The sequence below is a fragment of the Gavia stellata genome, chromosome 4, assembly GCF_030936135.1.
Source record: "Gavia stellata isolate bGavSte3 chromosome 4, bGavSte3.hap2, whole genome shotgun sequence".
Classification (NCBI taxonomy): Eukaryota; Metazoa; Chordata; class Aves; order Gaviiformes; family Gaviidae; genus Gavia; species Gavia stellata.
This window is the reverse complement of record NC_082597.1, coordinates 70,458,046-70,481,888: the sequence shown is the minus strand read 5'-3', so window position 1 is coordinate 70,481,888 and position 23,843 is coordinate 70,458,046. Positions and strand designations below refer to the sequence as shown.

Sequence of the window (23,843 nt, the reverse complement as noted above, 5' to 3'; positions counted from 1 at the left end):
AGATGTCATCTCGTACTGGTGGAAGAGGGAAGTACTAGTATGAAGAAGTAACTTAACAAAACCTTCGAAGAAGCCCTGCTTTAGAGTACCCATTTTCAACCACCTCTCTTACGGCCTCAGCACAAGAAGAACACAGTCTGCCTAGAAGATAACCTCTTGCTAGAGCAGTCCTTGTTGTTAGCTTAAATAATGTCCACATTGAAAATGGGTCATGAGCTACTTAAAAGGAAACCAAGGCATGTTTTCAGCAAATGTCAGAGAAAAAAATGCCTGAATAAATATTTTAAAAAAATAAGATAAAAGACAGTCACAAACAGCTGTTGAGTTACAGCCTTCCCTTGATTTTCTATGTCAGCATGACAAACTTGCTGGCCTTTTTTCAACAGACTATCCAGCAAAGACTATTAATAAGCAAGTTTATTTAGTCCAACCAACAAGTTTTGACATAAAGGGGAGAAAAACAACATCTATTTACATTTTTTTAATGTCAACCAAAATGAGGCTAACCTTTAACTGTCAAATACATTACCCACTGGTTTATACTTTCCAATAAACGAAAAGAAAAGCATCCTGCTTACTTTTCCACTTCCCATCACCCTCACTGCTCCCCACGAAGAGAAGGGCTCAGCTGCAAGGCTGACAAAACTACTGCTCCTTCTAAACTGTAGCTGTACCACTTCTGTTAACCCGACCCTCTGGTCATGCTGCATGCCAGCATCCCCGGGGGATGGGCTGTCACCAGACTTCTTTTCCAAGGAGCAGTTGCCCATTGACCTTATTTCTGGGCAGGAATATTTCTTGAGCTGTGTACTGATGAATTAAGTTGCCCAAGAAGTACAGCCACCTGATGTCCTCCCTTCATTCTAGGAAAGACCTTGATCACACAAGGACAACCTGCTGGCAAGAAGGATTTTCTTTGTTTAGCGCAAGCTAATGAATAGGTTATGATGAGAGAAATAAAGCTGCATATAAACATTTATCTTCAATAATTAAAGCTTTGTTTAAAGGCACAAAACCAAAAATGCAGGAGCTAATTGACCAAATGAGATGCTTCTGCAAGTTGAAATCAGTTTGGAGTTTCATTTGCAAATCACATTTTTCCTCTGTAGTTCTTTGAACTGAGCTGTGAAAGGGTAACTTTTCCCAGGCTGCCAGCAATTTGATAGTGTTTACATGCTATGCTTATTTGTGTGTAAAACTTGTTAGCATTTGACTTCATTTAATCTATTATCCCTGCAAACAAATTAGCCTCAGCTTTTTAAAGGGAAATCTAATCTTCTGATTATCTGGTTTAATTTCAGATATTAGATCATAAAGATGTTAATAAAATGCAAACTCACACTGAGAAGCAGATGCTCCTAGAAATCCACTGGCTAAACTCATTTTCATGTCACTCCTTAAAGAGTCTCACAGTAGGGTAATAACTGCAGTTTCTATCATGCCTAATAACTTTTACTATTCTGAGCCCAGAATGCCCTGAAGAACAGTGACAAAATTAAGCAACAAGTTCAACAATGTTTTTATTCACTGAAAAGAAGGCATTGCAATGTAACAGCTAAGAGATCAGACCCACCCAAGTCTGGAAATTTGCAGTTTTAGAGGCTGCTTTTAGTTACTTTCTTCTGTTTAGAGCAAAAGAGCAAATTCAACACCACCAAAGCTCTCCTTCCCCAGCAGCATCTACTCAACACATCCTCTAGACACAATGGTGTGTCACCACGCGCGCAGGGCAGTTCACACCTTGGCAGCTGGGCTCAAGACCCCCAGCCCAAGTCCAGCCCCAGATGCACCACCCATAAGTAGCTGCTCAGCCTCTGGGGCCAGGGTACGGGTGCTGTGGCAGGGAGGCAGTGCAGGGCAGCCCTGCTCACTTTGCTCCCACCTTCCTTCTTAGGCAACAGCAAGGAGGGCTGCACTAGCAATCAACCTGCATGGCAGGAGCTGAGAGAAGTAACCAGCTGTCTGAGCAGCACTTGACAACCCTCTGCCTGAAAAAGCATCAAGACCCCATATGGCCCAACTCAGTGGGCAGGCTGGACCACCAGGATGTATGCCATCAGCCGCCTGCAACAAGCACATGTAGGTTATAGAATGTATTATTGCAAGGTGAGTATAGCAATGCACAATGTATTTGCCTGAAAATATTTTTTGAACATTTTGTAAGATACAGGGATATTGAACCATCAGCTTCTTTTGTATGGGAACACCACAGTATTCCTTTTGCTTTTCTTTAAACTACATGAAATTTGTTGCAGAGCATTACTATTAATAAAGCCTATTTTTAATCAAGAGAAGAAGGGTTAATGTAGAATTTTCAGCCAACTCATTTGTAGGCATATACATTTGTATGATGAGGTATGCACAATCCTATGTCCTGAGAAGGCTTTATACAATGAACTAAATTAACCCTGTCTCTTCTGCTAGTTGTGGATATCAAGGCAGGTGGGAATTGACTAAGCAGCTGAGAGCTCAATCATATACTTACTGTCTAGAAAGAAATACAGATCAATTGTTTTTATTTATGAAGACAGACTGGGTTAAGAATCTAGTAAGACTTAGCAATGATTCATGCACGTTTTTCTGACAACTGGCACTGGCTGTCAAGGTCAATGAAGATGGGGGATTGGCCTGTCTAAGAAAGAGTCTGACAAAAGTAGACCCAGGGACCTGAAAAGGACTGAACATCCTTTATTCTGGGTTGTTTTAGGACAGCGTCTTTGGTCTCTGCGATACTGAGTTAACTGAAGGTAACCTACATGAAGGGCTGATGTACTCTCCTTGCCAAGGGACATAAAATGCTGCTGGGGAAACTGAGGTGCAATATCTGCCTTCAAGGAACCTACATACCTATAGTCACAGGCACAACATTGCTCCGCTGTGGCTGGTACGGGAAGTTTGAAGGCTCTATGCCTTCACAAACATTAGGCCAATGTTCAGTTAATGCAGCTTTTTGTATTTAAAGTTTCTGAAGTATTTTGTATGAGAAAATTGTGATGGCAGATATGATTTACACCGTTTGAAGGTACAATGACAGATGCACAGAGCTGCAAGAGCACTGCAGGCTACCCTAGCTTAATTGACTACATACTGCCAATTTGCACTTAAGATATTAAAGAGATGTTATTTTTCAACATAAATATGACAGGACAGCCATTGACACTTATTTGTACTACACTGGCTACATTCCTTCAGCCTCATGATTTTCTTTGTGCAGTGCCTATGCTTCAGTGCAATTCTGAAAATCATGAAAAAATACCATGTTGTATTACTCCTCATATGGTGTCATTTTAAATATGCATGCAAAAATTGTCAATAACAAGTACCAAAAGCTGTCCCTCAATACCCATTTTTATTGGGCATTTAAGCAAGATCCAGCTCATCAAGGACTTCAGTCTAGTTAAAGCTAATAAAAATACAGTAGGAAACAGAAGGGCGGACTTCCCTTTGGTGGTAGGTGGGTTACCTGGTTATAGGCTTGGAGGGGGTGTTTTTCACCCAAGAATTTCCCAAACTCCTTGGTGCTTCCAAAGCAAACCTGCCACTCTGTTGAAAAAGGTGAAAGACAGGGCATTTTGCCAGCTGTCTGGGTGCTGAATTTGGGCTGTCCTCCTAAAAGCTTGGCTGGTATAGTAGGTGTAGTACACAGATTACAGAATGATCTTAACATACATGTGGGATTAATAGCTGAAATGCTAAGGAGCTGATTTTGTTGTCTGCTTAGGAATTGCAGTGGGGTTAGCTCAGTAAACTTTATATTCTGTATGTCTAGCTATTTGGAAGAACAAAGCTTCTTTTATAAAACATTTCTCCATAAGGACTTTAAGAAAATGTAATCCACAAAACACACAGTTGCTGTAAAATTAAGTGGTAGGTTCTACTCAGCTTTGCATATGTTTGGTTATTTCCTCGAGGGCATCTGAAATGCTACAATAGCAAAGATTTGTCTAGTATCCACCCTCACTTGAGAGTGACAGCAGTAGGGCGTGCTTTAATGAGCCACTGGGTCATGCTTTTCTCTCTGGGTGAAGAATGAGCTCCAAGAACTGCAGGAACGGCAATCAATACAATGTGAAGGGCCAAACTCACCTCAACAATCCAAATATATCGTGTCAGTCCTGGAATTCAAAGCATTTGAAGACAGGTTAACAGCTGGAGCACTTTGCCTCAATTTGTTCTCAACCCTCATGCACTTCTAATCTTATTTATTCATTGTCTTAATATTTAACTCCTAGGCAGAAGATGTCATGTCTCAGCTCTACCAGAAGGTATTTTATGGAAAGACAAGCAGAAACCCTCAAAGTATTTGGAACTTCAGGATATATGAAGTTCATGGAGAGATTAAACCACTGTAGCTCTTGTTTCAGTAGCAAAAGAGGCTTGGACCAGACAAGGGCACAGCCCTCAAGAAGACAGAGGCTGAACACTTTTGGAAGTACTGTTCTGAAATAAATCATGAACATTGGGAAATTACATGTTAGGCATATGCAGCCAGCTTCTCTTATGTTTAAATACGCACTCCTTGAAAACTTGTATTAAGATCATATTCTTCATTCTGTTACACAAGCCTGAATTGAAGCATGGTCTCTGAAAACTCTTAATAAAAATGTAACCAGACATTGGGGAACAAGACGCGGGCAAGTCCTAGTGTTTCAAGAAGTAAGGCATAATTAAAAAGGAACAATCTATGTTCATTCCTAAACTCTTCACTCTGTTTAACATTTGTCACTAATGTACATTCTACACCAGAGATAACTCCACTGCAGGAACGAGAAGCAGTTTCAAAAGCTATTTGTGGTCATTCAATGTTGATCTAACATGAACACTCACTCACCCTCACTGTCCTGGACAGGAGGAATGGAAATTGTCCACTTTCTGTGGCTGACAAGGATGACTTTTCCTTGCTTTCCAGAAGCATTAAGACACTGTGGCAACAAATGTGTCCTGTTTTACCCCCCCCACACACCCCCCAGAAGATAAGCAACATGCTTCTCATTAAGTCCTGCAAAGATGCACCCTGTCTGATCCTGCTGGTTTTACCTTCTTAACTTGGTGAATCAGCCCTTTGTATGTTTACCTGAGCTACACCTGCCTCAGCAGGAGCACTAGAACAGTAAAAGGCATGTTAAATGACTTGCTGGTTCTGTACTTACCTTCACAGGTCTGGACTGAAATTCACTTGACTTCTTTTTCAGTTGCACCAAGATAAGTTTGGGGATTAACTATGTGTCCTGTTTTAATTGAAGCTGCATTGAACAAATTACCACTGCACGAGATTTTCAGCCTGCTGCAGGCTGCTGCCATCCCTGACCTGCAAGCTGGGTTATTTCTATGAGCATTCCCCAACCTACGTCCATGAACATGAACAACACTGCCTTATAAAACTGTTTAAATGAGAGGCTGGAGAGAGTTTGTGACGGAACTGTCGGATGTTTTTTTAAATAAAGAATCTTTACCTACTGCCTTTAGTAATTAATGCTATCAGGAACCATAATGGTTAATAGCAGTATCTTTCTGTACACCCTATCCACATACCCTCTTAGGGTATGTTTAGTAATGTCTGACTGGTCTGCAAGAAGATGACCCTTTAGTCAGGACAGCTGTGGCCCCTGTCAGGAGATCCTACACAGCCTACAAAGTAGTATGGTAGTTTTAGAGCCTTTTAGTAACTTGTGATTTGATGCTAGGTAGCCACTTCTCTTTGCTGTATTTTTACAACAGGATGACCAATACCTCTCCATCCCCATACAATGACCTGCAGTCCCTTAGGGAAGAGCATTACACAGGGCAAAACTGTGGTTCAGATTCAAAGTTAAGCTTCAGCTAAACGGAGAGCAGTCTGACAATGACCCTAAGACCTTCCTGAAGTCTGCAGTAGTGATGGTATGGCAACAAAGCAAATTGGATCAGCTTCCTAGCATAATTTTTAAAAAAGTCCCAACAGCAGGGAGAGGTGAAAATACATTGCTGGGGCTATAGCAAGTCAGCCAGTCGTAAAATTGTGGCTTAAGTGCTAAATAGGTTAACCTGAGAGCTATTCTTTAGACAGTTCAAGGGGCCAATTTTTGCTCTCAATTATGCTGAAGTCAAGGAAATTGGTCTGTTGTCACCTTCAAGAAGTATTTCACCTCAATTTTTCACTGCAGCTGCGACAGACCAAAGTGCATCAACAAGATATTCACAAAGCATCACCCCTCCAGACACATACACACACTCTACCCAGCCCCAGGCTAAATTCTTCTAATGTCAGTTACAACATCAAAATGACAAAACACGATGGTGGTGTTCAAGAGAACATCTTTTACTGCCCAGGAAGAAGCACAAAGCAGCAGGTGGCATTTGTTTTTTCCCTTGTTGAAAGAAGTCAATCCCCTGTGCTTCAATTACATACGGGATTTTTCCTGTCAGTTAAGTGCAAGCCATTTCTGTGACGGCCCCGATACTCCAGCACAGTATGTACCCTGTGGCTGGGAAGGCAAAGTGTTCGGCCAGCTCCTTCAAGGCTGTCACTGAGACTGTCTCATAAATCATCTGGCTGGAATAACTCAGGTAGGGCTTAATCCAAAGCCCATTGAAATCAGTGGAAAGCTTCCCACTGAATTCAGCCAGCTCTGGACCGGGACCCCCAGGTTATACAACCACCATCCCAGGCACAGGACTCTCTCTGCCTCTGAGGAGCAGGATAAAGCCTTGGCTTTGCCCCAGAGCAGTTAGAGACGTAGCATATCACATCACCCAAATGGCACATAGGGTCCTATTTTCCCTGACCTTGCACCTGATCAGTACAAATCACATGCAAAATGCTAGAAGATGGGCACAGTTAATGCTGCCATACTTTGTTCTGGGTTTCCCAGACTAAGCCTGGAAAGCCTTGTTCCCCCAATGAGGTACAAGAGCTGCTGGGTCCCCACCAGCCTAAGCATGTACAATAAATCTGACAGCCTGGGAGAAAGCTGGACAAAGCCCCATACGCCTGCTGTTGGCCACATGCCCCCTATACAGGTCTGCACTGCTACTCCAAACATGCTGATAGGCCTCCAGAGATCCCAGACAAATACAAGTAGTCAAAAAATTCTGGCTGGACAAAATTTCTGGGTGGGTGCATCAAGCCCACGTGGGGAACCCAGGACTTGTGGGATACCTTGAGATTGTAAGAGCTTAAAATGCCAAAAAAATAGCTTTCTGAGTGGTGGAAATCTATATCTGAGTTGCCACAGCATGAACTACTGGCCAAAGCACAAGCCAGTGGTGAACCGCACTGCTGATCTTTAAAACACAAATCCAGCCTCTCCTCAGGATCACTCCTAAGCGTATCAACCCAGAATGCCAGGGCTACACAGCACAACAAAGCATCATTTCCAACAACTTTCTAATGGGAAAAAAAAAAAAAAAAAGCCTAATATCAGCCCTCAAGGGTGCAACTTGCACTAAGCACCTCCAAAGATTAGACATGAGTGGCTGGACGTCAGTGGCTCCAGCATGACAGACACTAGGGAAGCTGACAGCACATGTATCCTGACCAGTCCTCGCACAGCCTCTGGTCCCTGGGGAAGACACAATAAGGTCAAGTCACTCCCTCTCGGGCATGTGGTGCATGAGTCCATGCTGCTACAAGGCATCTTTACCCCTCGATCTCTCTTGGGCACGGGCGTCAGGCTGGGAAGACAGGCTTTCCATGTGCCTTTATCCCAGGAAATGGCAAAATGCGTCACTGAGGCTGGCTGAGTTACAAATACTGCTGTTTGATATGGCTGCTTGCACTTCTGGGTTTACCGTTCAACTCAAAAAAGCCTAAACGGTGTCTGGGAGACCTAGCAAACATGTTACAGCCTACACATAATCATCTGCCTGTTCATCTCCCAGCGGAAATGCTTACAACCAGCAGTGGTTTCCCCACAGCAAGGCCCACTGATGGGAGGGTGCAGGAAAATGCCCTATGTCCAAGCAGCAGGTACCAGTGCTCAGAGCTGATGGAGCATTTTCAGCCTCCACGCTGCTCTTTAGGACCACAAGACTCACTTGATAAAACACCTGCAAGTGTTCAGACAGAGGGAGGTCTGGCAAGCAGATTGCTGTAGCTTTAGACGTGTGCACAAACACGTTGTAGTCCTATTTTTAAAGGTGAAGATGATTCCCAAATCCCTAAAAACATTAATTACCCAGAAAGAATCCAGTGTGACATATTCATTTGTTAATAACTGCCCTAATGCTGCTGCCCTCAGCTCGATATGAGCGGCGCAATGCAATGGGGGCAGATGCTCACCTCCTCCCTGGTGTTGCCCTTCCTGGGGCAGGTTTTGGGAGGTCCAAGCTCCCAGAGTCATATCTGAAGTTGAGAATCAGGCTCTGTTATTGTTAAGGCAAACCAAAAATAAAAAGGCCAGACTAAATTATTTTTAAGATCTCAAGATTTTTAAAGCAGTCTTGTGACTTTTAAGGGGTCTGACTCATGATACTTGGATGCTTGAAGTTGGCAGCAGTGGAGGGAATACAGCAAGATTTAGTGTACAGCAATTCATTGCTAAAAGCCTTCAAATGTGTGGGAAAGGGCATGGAGCACTTCTGCAACGATTTGGCAGAAAACAGGGACACGGGCTCAAGCCCTTCTCCTCCAGCTGAGCTGCCACTGAGCTTGCCTCCTCCACAAAGGTTATCAAACAAAATCCCAGCAAAGCCCCCCCAGACGTGGCAAAAACACTTCCCAAAAGCAGGCGTGGGTGGGTGGGGAGGGGGGCTTTTTCCCGTGTCAGCGGCCGTCTCTCTCTGGCCCAGGCACCTGGCTTCCCCATCACGCAGGGGCAGAGGCAGGTATCGCCATCGGCATGGAGGGCTCCCTGGGGATGGCTCCCTCGAGGGACGCCGGTGAGCTGCTGGCTGCAGCTTTTGCCTCCCCAGGGCTCTGGTTTCCCGGTGCGTGATCAGGCCAATGCATAAAATCGCAGTCCGCACAGTGACGTACAGACGCACCTGAAGTCCAAGGTGGCGAGGGCAGAGCGCCTTATCCCCAACCCCTGCGCCTGTCACTGCCTCCACAAGCCAGCCATGCCACATCGCTGATGCCCACACCACCCCGCAGCCCCTGCATACTCAGGTAAGAGCTTGGATGCCTTCAAAGGGAAGTTCAAGTGACATTTTTCCATAGTAGAAAACACCTCCCAAACTACTTCCCCCAGCATCCTCCACAGGGCACCCAGGGCCTCTATTAGCAACAAACCCTAAAGTCTTGGCCTGTCCTTAAAAAGATTTTCTTAAAGCAGAAGTACACCAGAAGTATACAAATACCATGTGCTATACCATGCACTGTCACAGGCTCTGCAATCCCTCCCATGCTGCCCAACAAAAATATATCACCGCAGGCCTGGGGGGAAACCTTCTGGGACGAGAAGGCAGCTTAGTGCCATGGCACATTTGCCCCTCTGCTTTTTGGGGTATGTCACTGACCAGGTGACGGCTGCATTTTGCAAAGGGAGGCTGCTGCCTCATTTCCCTTTGGCTACCACACTTCACGTGAGTTTATTTATCTGCAGGCAATGCTGCTGCTTTCCAGAGCTCACAGGTTCAGCTTATAGCCTGACGAGAGCTCACATACCCAGTTCTGCACGGCAACACTTCCTTCGGAAAGAAAGGCGGCTATTGCATTTTGTCTACCTGGGATCTCCCCCCCAGGTATCATCAATGTCCAGGGAGCCCTGTTTATGTAGCAGGGCCTTATTAAAAAGCTCAAAGCAGACATACAAAATATATTTGGTATTGCATTCTGCTGCCTTCCATTTCAAACTGCTCTGAAAATGTATTTTCTTCTACAGCATTCAGAATCCGAAACACCACAGTTTTGTCAGTGCATGGGCAAGACCAGAAACAAAAATGAAGTCCATATTCAAGATTAAATACAAAAATGAGAATAAAACGTGCTTAAACCTAAGTTTCTTTTTTTTTTAATCACTGCAGTGTTAACAAACTAAATCAAATCTTTATATCAGAGAAGACATTACAAAAATAAATGAAGCCTGACTTTCTCCCTGTTTACTCTAGTGTAAATCATGGGAAATTCCGTTAAAACAAACAGAACCATACAGGTGTAAAATAGGGTCAGTTAATGAAATGTCATTCCCAGTATTTTCAGGCTGCTTCTTTCATAAATTGACATCATTGTAGCAGCAAATGCTGCCCTTGTTGCCCATATAAAGTGGCTGTAAATGAATAGTGACAGGCAGCACAAATACAACAGCAATTGCACAGTAATGGCATACAGTTCACAGATATGCTATACTACATATACCAAGCATATCTCATCTTTCAATTGATATCTTATAATTTTAGCTCTATGTCTGAAAAGATAAACACAATCCCTTCTGCACAGCACTCACTCACATGGCATCTGAACGTGAGTTTTCTTATCAATAATTTCACGTGGCCATAGTCCACCTTCACTGTTTACATTTATCCATATAACAAAATAACTAGAAGCCAGGACATTTACAACAGCCTAAGGGAATTAGGCACTAGGCACCCCTGACTCTCCCACAACATTAACTAAAGCTATTTTACGGCACGTACCATTAGCAAGGACTCTTTGGTTAGCTATAGCATACTTTGGAATTTAAGACAGAAATCCTCAAAGCCACTGCTAATCAAAGGCAAGCCACCGGCACAATTTTCCATAAGTAATACCTCACCTCTCTGCTTCAAGGCGCATTTCCTCACGCTTTTGCCTCCTGAGCTCTCTACGGCGTTCAAAGTCATCCATGGTGAGTGTTCAAGCGTTCAGAGCTCTGGAAAGATCCAAATCTAAAAGGGAGATGACCACTTAGATGAGAGAGAAAACACAATGGATGCATTTAACCAACTGAGTCCATTTAGTTTTGTTTTGCTTTCTTAACTTCGCTGTAACTATTTTCTTTTTCCATCAAAAAATTTAACTTCCTCAGCATTGTTGAGATAAACAAGATTAATGAAATGCCTTGTAGGATAAACATAGCCCATGCCTGCGTTTAGTTTCCTAGTTAAAATTAAATCAACATGCTTTAAATAAGGATTGTGTACATCTGCTAGCCGCAGACTAGCTATTTGTAACATCACAGGTCTTTTCTACAAACAAAAGCAATAATTCAGCAGGATTTTAACTTTAAGCTTCCAATTTTTACTGGAAGCAGTAAAAACGCTGCACAAGAGATTTCTTAATTTCTTTAGTTGCACAGATAATTAAAAGTTTTGCAGAAGTTAGTCCTCATCTGTCTGTTCCCACCCCTCCTTCAGAAAAAGGGAAAAGAAAGGGAAAAGAGAAAATTAGAAAAGAAAGAAAAAGAAAAGGAAAAGAGACGAGAAGGAAAATAAGCCGCAGCTTTTAAATACCACCCAGGAGGAGCCAAACTATGTATAAATCCTGCTCAAAGCAGCAAAAGTAGCAATATTTTTTTTGTAGTTTAATCCACGCGTTTTCCCCGTGCCCTACCTTCTTCTTTATGATTTAGTCCATGAAATATTTTCCCCTTTACAGTTCTTCATATACAAAGCCTTTCCAGCCTCGGTTTATATGCCATCAAGCCGAGTATTACAGAATTCCCCTGCAGCCCCCAAACCAAAAATGACTACCAGAAAAGGGAAAGCTGTTCTCTTTTTGTCCCTGCTTTGTTTACAGAGCTGTCAGTGGTTAGTTAAACTCTGCCTGGAATCTGGCATTTAAGGCCTGCTCTAAGATTGCTTCCTGTGCAGGGCTGGAGGCCTCAGCTTCCTCTGCAATCCTAGCCTAGGCGCTGCACTCGGAGGATTTCCACCCCCCACGTCCCCCCAAAAAACGTTTTCCAGCCCGTTAGCACAAGACCAGCCATTTACACCACAGAGAAGGCCAGCGTGCGAACGCGCACGGACATTTTCGAGGGTGGCTGATGAACTGCTTGCAGTTTAAGGGAAACAAAGCCAAGGTGCATTTGTAAATCATTGGAAGGGCTCTGTTTGCAGATGTAGCTCTGTCTTGCGGCTTTATATTCCTGCCTGCTGGTGCAGCGTCCAAGCACCCTCCCCATAAAATCACTGGTGACAGCAAAGCCTCTCGTGACTTCAGGGAACCCGTGGCTTTTCCTGCCCCCTTTTCTGGATTAAAACACTGCTGAGGGCAGGGGTTTTGTGAAGGTTATTTTATTAGTTTACTTTTCCCGGGGGTGTTTTTCTTTCTGATTTGTTCCTGGATTGAGGGATTTTAAATTTTGTTGTTGTTGCGACTTTCTTCGTGTTTGGCTGGCTGGGGTTGTTTTGTGGAGGTTCAAAGGGAATGTTAATTTTGGATATCTGATAGCGACCTTACAATTGCTGCTGCTTTTTTTTTTTTTAATGCACCGTTAGACTATATATATAAAAAGCAAGTTGTAACAAGACGTTTTTTCAAATCTTGTGTTTGTTTACTCTTACCACTGTGTACCCCTTGAAGAACACAGAACAGCAAATCTGCCGTTTTCTCCCGTGAAGCGTTTTCATCTCAGCCTACGTATGCAGCTAAATCCTGCCCCAGTTCCTTTGCTAGAGGGCCTGTGGGTTGCAGGGCTGATGCAGTTCCCCCTGGCTGGGAGACAAGGATCAAAGGAGGAATGGTACACTACAGAGAGCAAATTCGAAGCCGTGTCCTGGGTTTCTGCGCAGAGGGCAGATGACTGTGTCTGCAGGAGCTAAGACTGCACCAAGCAGCAGCATTTAGTCTGTGGAGTACAGTCACCATCAGGGATTTTAAAAATATAAAGAGCTGACTGTTAGGTTGATACCTTATATGCTAGAACTGAGAATCCCAAAGTATTTTTCCCCCCTCTACCTCCCCAAAGCAGACATGCTTTGACACCTGATTTATTTGCACCTTCATCACTTCTTAACCAGCCAGGTACATCCCCCTCTCCACCTTCTCCTGCTCCTCCTCCCCCACTTCTTCTTCTCCAGACTCTGTGCACCCACATTTCCCCCATCCCCCCTCCAAATGTCCCAGTCAATACCACCAGCCCTTCCCTTCCTACATGGTCCTCAGCACCATCTCTCATCTCCAAAAGCTCAAGCTCTCTTCCTCGTGAGGAAAGCTGAGGAGCATAATAACAACAACCCAGAACTATTTCTGCTCTTTATCCCCTCTTTCCTTCCCAGGAGCGTCGGGGAGATTGCACAGCAGTCAGGAGAAGTTCCCTGATGCAACAACCTCTCTCCACCTACAGGGTGCTTTTCTGTTGTTCGATGAAGATCAGATGGATGGACGTCTTGGGAGGATGTCTAAGGTTTATTAGAGTACAATGTCTCCTCTCAAAGAACTGAGGTCGAGCCACTTCATGGCATTCCTTCATGGCAAGCCAAATCCCTTTTTCAAAAATGAGGAAGGCACTTAGGAAATGGAGGTCAGGTCAACAGTATGACCTTTAGTTAGCAAAGCCATATCAGTGCAAGAAAATGAGTCATCAGCTAGAAGGTCCACTTGAAGAAGTCAACTATTCACTGTCTTCCCAAAAATGATTTGTTATCTTTCAACCTCTGAAAGCTACTAGACAATATCTTCATCAATCTCTAAAAATATTTCCTATTTCCACAAAAAGAGAGTATAAAATCAGAATTTCTCAGAGTGTTACTGCCTCTCAGAAGATTCAAAAATTGCTTTGCTTATAGACGAAGGCACCAATTATTTGAAGTACTTTCTACAAACCATTTTTGGAAGCATGCACATTTTGATGCTTCTTTTTTTAAAATTGAGATTGTTCATGAATGAAAACATCCTGGGCCAAAACATAACACTCCACCCAGCTTCACTCCAGGGCCTGCCTTCAGAGCCAAATGTGAAAATGCCTCTCTGTGTGACCTTCCCAGGTGTGCAAAGAAATTAATTTTTTACTCTTTGATTGCCTTTTTTTTTCCCGTTACACGTTTTTAATAATTTGGTGTCAGACCAAAAAATTTTCATTTTCCTGAAAATGAAGAAAAGTGTTTCAAATCAAAAGTTATGTTTCATTCAACCTCAAAAAAAAAAAAAAAAGTTCTTTGGTTTTATTTTAAATATAAAAATGTTGGGTTTCAAAATATGATGGAAAATGTTCTGATATCTCTTTTTTTGCCTCCAAATTATTTCCAGGTATGTTTTTCACCTAATTCAACCAGTCTTCATAAATAAATTTTAAAGAAGCAGAAATACATTTTTTAGCAAATAGAAGTAGATGTCTGAAACTATCTGACTAGTTCCATTCCCCTGATATCCACACACATATGCAAATTACTGGAATATGGGCTACTCTTACTGTGAAAGGGTACACCACAAAAATTGTACTTTTGTTGCTTCTACCTCAAAACAAGATCCCCAGCATCTTTTCAAGCTTTACACAACTGAAATAATACTGAAAGAATCTGAAGTGAACTCTCAGGAGTTCTCCACCACCAGACTCAGAAGAGGGACCTAAGGAAGAATATTACAAAGATGTTCGACCTTGCCTTTTTTTTTTTTTAAATACCTCTCAGAAACTACTGAAGATAATTCTTGCTCAGGACCTCAGATTTTCCACAGCCTTACATACAAGGGTCTTCTCAGGGTCCCTATCTTTTTTGATTCTGAGACTGAACCTTTAGATCATGGGATGCCTGATGAACCCTGTGGTCTCTTCCTGAAGACATGCTAAGAAAGACTAAGATAAGACAGATAAGCAAGGTAACTTACCTACAACATTTACCAGCATTGCCACATTGTTTGAATCGGAACCATAGCAATGTGCCCTGCAAATACCATCTCCCCGCAAAAACATTTCAAAAGCAGTACCGGTCTCAGTCTCTCTCTCTCCTTTTCATCTCTTCACTTCACATAATGCTTTTAATCTTCAGTTGACTATCGTTTATTTTTCAAATTTGTTGAGTTTTTCATTGTCTTGCTAAAAAGTGCTTCCTTCAAGGACAGCCACATTTAATCCTTCCTAGGACAAAACACACTCACGCAAATCCCACTCCCCTTTATGTCTCACCCAGTAAGAGAGTTTAAAATTTTGTCTTCTTTCAGCTTTCATCAAGGTGGAATATCAGAAGAACACACAGTAATTGTAAATATATGACAAAATATTTTAGTAGCAATTAACAGGAATATGCTTTCTGAAAGCAAACAATAAATTGGCTAGGTAGAAATACACACACAACCACACATCTGTATAATTCCAGTATGGAGAGCAAAATAACCTCCTGCTCTGGCTCAGATTTAATACCATCCTCACCCTATTCCCAGCACTGATTTCAGAGACAACTCAGCACCCAGGGGGGCCTTGAAAACAGATGAGCTAGACTGGTAACAAGCAAGTGAAAATGCAAACTGCTACTCAGGTCTTGAACAAACAGAAATGTCTTTCAAGACCTGCCAGTCACCTTCCCATTACACTGAACGAGCTCCCAGACTGCAATGTTTATGCTGAGTCTCTGTACCAGCTTCAACCTAGTTGAGCCAAGAAACTTCAAAACAGAGCACGTTCCCTAATATAGCATAGTTGTGTATCGCACAGGGCTCTACACTGGCCACAGCTGGTGACAGCATTGTGCAAGCACATGCCATCTTGCTTCCTTCTCAGTACAATGAAACAATTGCAGATTTCCTCTTGGTGACTTTCAGGCCCAAGGATCCTGAAAGTCTTGTTTGTTTCCTTAACATGGGATTGCTCACTGCTCCAGCGTTGTGAATGCCCAGGGCAAGCTTCACGCAGACAACTGCTGGGCAGATTGCAAGCTGTGATGACTGCCCATGCAAGCCAGCATGGATCAGAGCTTTTGCCAGACACCCTCTCAGCAGTTTGGCCTGCTCTTCATTAAAGAATGAGGGCAGAACATAGCTTCATTCACCTGAAAGGGAGCAAGGGGATTTGGCCTTCAGTTTCTTCGTAACAAGAAAGATTTTCTGCTAAATTTCCTTTCTTATCTAGCTAAAGACATCTGCAATGCACTGTACACCAGGTACCTCCCCTTCCTTCCTTAGCCCAACAAGCCTCTCACACTGGTGATTGAGGTGGGGTACCAGCACAGACCCATCCTGCACTGTTGTGGGACCCCAGTTCTCTCGGAGCTGATAGAAATTTTAGGACCCACAGGAAGCACAGAAAATGGCTATAGTAGTAAAAAGGACAATACCAGGTTTCTTCATGAAAGAAACCATGACCAGTTCCTAGCCTCTCTGTCCTTCCTTTCATCCCTCCCTCATCCCAAGCAGAGGGAAGCAGGAGCAGTGCAAAGAAAAACAGCTTCAGGATTTCCAGGACAACTCAAGTAACACAGTGTAGAACAAGGAGGCCAATGAGATATCACAGCCCAGCGCCTAGCATTCAGGGTGAACCCAGCAACTGGGGATACTCCTGCTTGGTTCTACCTCTGACTTACTTCACAGCCTTAGGGACTGAGCCTTAATCAACATAAGGACTAAGAGGCACAAAATTATGTCCACCAACTGCAAATTCCTCGCACTGTGCATTTGCAAAAGGCTAAAGCACAACCAGGCCCTGGGTTCAGTCCCGGCCACTAGATGTAACTGTAACATCAGTACTAAAAAAGCCATATCCTACAAATTGAAACGTCTGCTGCAGAGAAGGGCTGAACAAGGTGACAAAGGGAAATTCTTTCTCAACCTTTCCTACAGAGGCATAGAAAAGGGAAGGCTTCCAAGTCCAACTACACAAAGGTTTTCTACATGCATGCAGGAGGACCTCTGACTTCTGACCTGTCCTCACTGCAGGATCAGGTGGTAACACAAGACCTAGTTATTCTGTCATTGCCCTTTTTTGTTTGTTTGGGTTCTTTTGTTTGTTTGTTTTTTCCCCCCGATACTCCCACAGAAAGGATCAAATGTCTCATTAAAGCTTGACATAAATCGAGACTGCAAGCAGCTTTGTGAGTTGTACCCCATTAATTCAAATATCCCATATTCCCCCACCTGCCTCCACTTCAGTTGTCCCAAAGCTCTAGTGTGGGGGTGTGGACATTTCAAATGTCAGTAAAGGACTGGTCAGTGAGAAGCATGAAGAATATTTTGCTTCAGCTGACTACATGCCATGACATCCACTGTATCTCTAGGACTACCATTGCCCATTCTTTCTACCTCCTCCACCTCGGAAGTGAAAACAGAACCTCTTCATTGCCCCTTTTACAGCTGAGAGCAACTCAGCAAGCAACACTCATTGTCTAAGTGTGACTTGTTTAATCTGGCACCCATGAAATTCAGGTATGACAAGCATTCTACTGCAGTATCTGGGAGAATTAGAGTTCCTTAATCTATTTTCAGTCAAAATAAATAAACCTCTTTTCTATGAAAATCTGTCAGAAAATGTTTGGAAATTATTTTCCCTACTCCCCTTTTAATTCTGCATTAGAAGCATTCAGTGCCACTCAGATCTTTCAGAAACAGGTGCAACTTCACTGACATCAAAAGGTGGAGTTCAAAAGATTGATTTGTCCCTTGTCACACCTCATGCATGCTCTTTCTTTAATCTGAGATGTTGGGTATCGCTGGCAATCGTATACTACCAGTAGTAAAGCTTATGTTTAAAGAGGCTCTTCTTTCCTCCATAAAATCATTTTTAACGTTCCTTTTATGTAAAACCACATCTTCAATTGTTGCTGTATACTTTGCCAAGTATTCAAGTTGACTGCAGATAATGAACTCTTGTACATATATGTACACACACATACATACTTGCATCAAGCGGCTTTATTCCTTCCCAAACAGAATAGCTCATTTGGGACTCAAGGCAAAATAAACATATTGGGTCATGTGAACACACAGTTTTATTCCAATCTAGCCTGTGCCTTGTTTCATCTGACTATGCTTCTTAGGACCTCCAAGGAAAATTCACCAATGGCAAACCAACCAAGTGCAGTTCATACTTCGCATCAGAAACTCAAACTTTGGAGGTTTCTCAAAGTCCCAATTTCTCTTCTCAGAACATTTCACTTCCATCTACATGTGTATATCCAAACCACTGATTCTGTGAGAAGGAGGCAGAGAATTATCTAGAATTTCGACAAGTCAGAAAACCCATCTGTTAAAATCTCTGTTTGTGGCATAAGGTACATTTTCCATCTCAACTTTCACAAGAGTAAAAAAAGCTTAGGTACATTGGTGGGGCATTTTTAAACCTGGTTAATATATTAGTTAACATCTCTGTGGCATCCTGAGCAAAACTATGTAGTGATTACATAGAATAGAGATTCCCAGCTGGTGCTCTGGAGACTACTGATGGCCCACAAGACCACACCATGGTCCAGGCCCTTGATTCAAATAGGTGCTGAACAGGTTTCACCCACCCTGGCTACAGCACAATGGTTACCTGGTTACCACAATGAATGCCACACATGTCCTTCAGGTGCCAGGCCCTGCGTCAGCTCCTGCTGCTGCAGGATGAACCACATGAAAGTGTTGGCATGGAGCTTTTTATAGGACATTGTCCCTGCCACAGAGCTGACTCCTTGGGCTTGCAACTAAAAATTCCATGGCTTTAAATACCTGCTCAGGTCCATCTCTCATATCCATGATCTAATTCAGCACAGGGGAAGGAGCATTACAGAGCTGCACCATCCCCAAGGTGTTAGCAAACATCTAGCATGCTACCACTAACACTGCCATACACTTCTAAGCACGCAGCAGTAGGACCTATCATCTCAGAGCCTGTCAGTTGCAATGGAAAGTCCGTACTTGTCTTTATTCCCATGGGCAGGCTGAGTGCAGGTATGCCATTTCCACTCCTCCCGCTTCCTTCCTCATCTTTCTCCTACTGCACATGGACATAAGGGCCAGGCAGAGCTTTCTCTTGACATTTGGATTTGCATATACTGGTCCCACCCCTGATCTCGGTGACATTTGTCTATCATTTCCCATTAGCAGGCAAAGGAAGAAAGAAAACATAGCTGGAAGCTGCTGGCACAGCCACTGGTTCTCATGTTAGAAGGATTGACCCTTGACTCTCCCGTTCAAGTGTCCTCTGAAGTATTTCAAATATGTTGTCCCCAAAGATCAGAAGATACTGAAATATTATTCATATACAGACTAGAGTTGAAATCCTGGTCCTGTTGGAATCCCTGGCAGACTTCCCAGACACTTCAATCAGGACTGGATTCAACCCTCACAGGCCAAATTCATCTAACATACACTACAAAAGATCAGTAAGCTTACCCTGCATGTCAGAAACTGGTGTCATCTCAGATTATGCCAATATAGGCTACTTCGTCTTCTCATACCATTGTGCACACACATGTAAAGGCAAAATTTCTTTTACTCTTGCAATGCTTACTTGTGGGAAACAAATTATTTTTACTCTTATCATTATCACTGAGGAAATACTTAGCCTTTTCTGCAGATACAAAGGGCAGCTGAAAATTGCATTGCCCTTTACTACTGTTTAATCATAAGTGAAGAAATCCCAGGTAATGACAACAAGGCCCCCATCTCAAAGAACAAAGCACACTGAAATCGAAGAGATTTTATAGTCCACAAAACAGTTTGTAAAACTGCTTAGTCCCAAAATGAGCTCTGACTTGCATTCACTTTTTCTCTACATTCAAACACTGGGAAGCAGATATCATTCAGTAGTTACCCTTGTCTTTTATCTGCTTCTACCAGTGAAGACCTTCAGCTTCATCATGTTAATCTAATCACAAGAATGCCCACATCATGCGTTTAGTCCTCCTGCACACTTTGTCGCGCATCTGTGGCCTGATGAAACTTGTGGCAATGCCCCGGCTGTTGGCCGGCTTCATCTCTCACTGAAGTCTCTATGAGCAGATAACCAGTGCCCATGCCAACACCTTCCAGTCAGGAGCCATTTGTTTCTTAATAATAGGAAAGAACAGACAAACATCACTAACACAGGTTAAGTCCAGCTCAGATGACCAAGGCATACTAAAGAGAACAACGCATTTCCTCTTGCCCTATAAATGGCAATGCTAATTCTCCCATTGATTTCTATACGAGAAAAATCAGAGCATGGAAAAGAATATCACACAGACAGAAAAAGCTGCTGCAACTATGGAAAAGCCAGTCTTCGGTTTCTGGCCTACACAAATAAAACTGCCACATTATATCCATTCAATTTGTGCCTTTAGAGGCACAGGGAAAAAGAAAAAAAATACTTATTCTTGTCAATGCTCTCTCATCTGACTTCATGTCCTCTGGAGAGGGAGCCTTATGCTAGCTCAGCATCCAGATGTCATAGATGCACCGCGTGCCCTAGTCCCGCTGCCTACCTCCTCTCTGAGGGAAAGGGCATAGCTGCAACTGTGCCCAGTGGAGCATGCATCAAGACAGACATGCAAAGACACAAGCATTGGCTGGGACAGCAACCATCTGGGAGAGGGGCAGAGCCTGCCCCCAAACTGGAGCTAGGTGCAGTGGAGGTGCAGCTGGGGACAGAAATGCCCACAGGAGCTGATGACCATGCACTGAGTGCTAATCACTGTGATGCTGTTAGTCCCTTGTCAATGTGCAAAGCCACAATGAGCCCACATGGCAAATTACCACCACAGCGGTGTCAAGCAGGACAAGCCACGGGAGGAGAAAGCATGCTGGGGGCTCTTGCCTAGCGGAGTTAGTCATCCAATGATGCAGGCAGAAGTGACAGAAGACAGGACGGTCTGGTGTCCATCATGATAAGAGCAGAGGCTCGCACTGGGAGCAGCAGTCACAGCTCTGGCGATAGGCAGAGGGTCTGGGCTACGAGCAGGGCAGGCGTCAGCAAGGGAAGATGTTGCTCTGTCCAAGTGCATGAGCATTTCTTCTGCACCAGAACTGGCAAGGAAGCCAGCAGTAGCAGTGCAGCTCTCCATACTTGCCCTTTCACGAGACAGAAAGGTTTCCCCCTCCAGGCAAGGAGCTGATCAGGGCCAGTAACCAGTAAGTATGGGAAGGAGCTGCCTCTCTGCCTTCCTGACTTCTACTACTCTGCTCCCGTCCCTCTCGTTTGGTGCTCCCATCTTGTCCTACCCTTGCACCATCCCTGTTGACCTTCATGCTCACATGCAGTATTTCAACAATATGTTGGCTGAACTTCTTTGTGTCCAAGTAGATTTTATGAATGTTTTAGCACTCTATTCACACTCTTCCTCTGCATGTCTTAGGTCCTGAATTAAAAAGCTAAGGTAATGCCATTAGAAATAATAAAATGTTCACACAAGTCGAAGGTAAGGTTCCAACAGCAATATTCACTCAGCCAGATGTCAAACTCCACACATTTTCTGGAACGCAGTTGAAAATACAAAATCATGATATATTAAACTACATAGTCAGTCATAAAAAAAAGTCATAGAAAATAATATGAAGATGCAATGCAGTGAGCTTACTGTGGCTTCATTTTTGTATTTTCAACCCTTTTTCTTTTCCTGTTAAAACATGCAGCCCTAGGATCCAGCTCCCAGTGCTGAGCATCGTAAACTCAATGAGAGTTGAGGGGTCTCACTTGCTCTATTGAACCAGCAATAGGCAACAAAACCAAGTTTTAGTCATCATCCCTGCATTTTTAAAGAAAAAAAAATACTACAAAAACGCACCTCTAAAGTTTCTTGGTTTGCTGATCTTACTAGTTGTGCCCGAAGAACACTAAGTATTTTGAATCCAAGCAGTTCCTCAGAAGAAATGAATGATAAATTTTCAAGATCTTGCCTGCTGCTCTTGAACTTTAATTAATTCATCTTCCCTCCCAGTACCTGTACACTTACTTTGCACACACACAATGCAATGTCACTGCAGCTGAAAGTCCAGTTACTCAATGGCAGATCATCATGGAAATCTGTGGAATTCCACCAGGAATGGATCCAGCTGCAGAAATTTCTACTGGGCTTTTCCAGCTCACATTTTTGAAGTCATCTTTACAAATGAAACCCAGATCATTTCCTGCCAAGTAGCTATATCAATTTATCTCTAATGAGCAGCAATTCTATGTCATTTTGGTTGAAAATTGAAGCATGAGGTCAGTGCCAACTTTAAAGAGGTAAAGCAGGGCAGCAAAAATGCAAAGCCTTTCGACAGGACAACTCAAACAGTACCACAAAATAGATGCCCCTCAAACCATTTGCCATATTTGAAGTTTACATCACAGACCCCACTTTGTGCTGAGTTTAGCTGAAAGCAGGGAAACACTAACACAACCATGTCACCAAAACAGAAGACCTAACAGAAGTGAGACTTTTTTACAACAAAAAAAGATAGGCAAGATGACACACTTGCATGCTGTGCATGAGCCAGCATAAAACCTGACACAGCAAGATTACGATATTGCCAGCTCCCCTCATGATACTCACACAGAGAAGCTGTTAAATAATCTTGACAATAATCTGACTGCTATCTGGACATTCAGGCACAAACACTTATTGCCAGCAAATACCATGACATCAATGCATTGCTACATCAGTAATGTATGCGACAGCGCACTGCTTTGCCCTGAAGGGGAACAGCGTCGCCAATATTCTCAACAGAGCCTGGCTCAGAGTCAATTAAACAAGACAGGTGAGGTCTGACAGTATCCTGTGCGCTTAATACTGTAAGCACACAGACACACGTACTTACTTTGTATTAATGTGACAAAGGAAAGTTATGCTTGAATACTGTATCAAGCCAATAAATTTTACAGTAGTTTAATTTTTTAGGAACAGTGCCTCAGACAATGTCTGTGTGGTCCAGAAAAGAAAATGTTTAATTTTCCTTAAAAAAAAAAAAAAAGGGGGGGGGGGGGCAGAATCTCCATACTGTGCATTATCTGCTACCTTTCCCTAAGGATCCAAAACCCTTATCGGGTCTCCTCCAGCCTCCCTTGTTGCCATGTTAGGTCCACCCAGCTCAGAACGAGACACAGAGCACACATGGCTGGTCACAGTCTAAGTTCCGGGCACCAAAGGCACATGAAGGACATTTTTCACAGCCAACCCACAGAGTGGAGTCGTATGTACACAAAGTGTTGGCCAAAACCAGAAATACAAAGGTGGAAGGGGAGGGAAGGGAGGACAACTTCTAATCTGTTTGAAATGCTCTACAAATAGGAAAGCAGCCTATGTTTACTAAGCAAATTGGTTTTCATAACTCAGTCACCTCATCTTTAGTTATGGGCTAACTGGAAAAAAAAGTTGTTGAACTCAGCCCTCAAATTGTATGCCTTCTTCAAAATGAAGAAAGCAGAAATAATTGCATTTATGACTGGTATGTGTGCACTGAGGCCTCCTGATCGTGGATGCTTCACAACTCACCAGATCTGATGGCTCTAGTGGAGTGGAGTATAACTAGAGAGACAATCTCTGCAAGGTTACCCTATTAAATATGTGGAGAAAAACATTAGGAAAGCAAGGGAACAGGAGCAAGAATGGGAAAAGAGGTCTGAAAAAAGAAATAGACTGGAAAAGATGTACAGAAAAGGATCAAACTAAAATCGCAGATCATAATGCTTGCAAACTTGGAGGATTTTTACAATCCATACCCCTGATAAAAATCCTGAAAAGAGCTTGCACCCTCAAGGTGAACGAAGAAATTAAAAACCAGATCTGAAACTCATAAATAAACATGAGTAAACTAGCCAGATTTTTCAGTGCTTACCTGGTCCAAATCAAACCTTTACAACTTGTAAATACTGACAAGTGTCACTTCATGTATTATTAAAGGATTCCCTAAATTTAAAAGACCAACTGCAGGTTGGGCTGCAGTTAAATCTTTTCTCCTTTGCTTTTCTAATGCTGAAAGTAATTGAAAACAGAAGACATGCTTCTTGATGTAGCCTAACTTTTTAGGAACAGAAAGTATAAATGTTAGTTATAGAGCTGACATTGCACTTCAAGTTTGCACTGAGTTGCACCCATATACATTCACACAAAGCCAGGTATAAAACAAAAGCATGAATACTTAC

The 23,843-nt window shown here is 43.0% G+C and overlaps 1 protein-coding gene across 6 annotated transcripts in view; it reads right to left on the bottom strand.

The window, feature by feature from the left end:
- Positions 1 to 23,843, bottom strand: part of CALD1 (caldesmon 1) — a 117,328-nt gene that overhangs the window by 83,081 nt on the left and 10,404 nt on the right. For 4 of the 6 annotated variants that reach the window (XR_009483956.1, XM_059816584.1, XM_059816585.1 and 1 more), the window contains exons 1-2: positions 11,450 to 11,675; positions 10,674 to 10,785 (exon numbers count right to left, since the gene is read on the bottom strand). Coding sequence is in view for 5 of the 6 variants with exons in the window: in XM_059816584.1 (XP_059672567.1) it covers positions 10,674 to 10,744 (71 nt within the window). In the remaining variant the exon portion in view is untranslated. Of the gene's footprint in view, positions 1 to 10,673; positions 10,786 to 11,449; positions 11,676 to 23,843 lie in introns of those variants that run through there. The other 2 variants (XM_059816589.1, XM_009817960.2) reach the window with 2 other exon arrangements.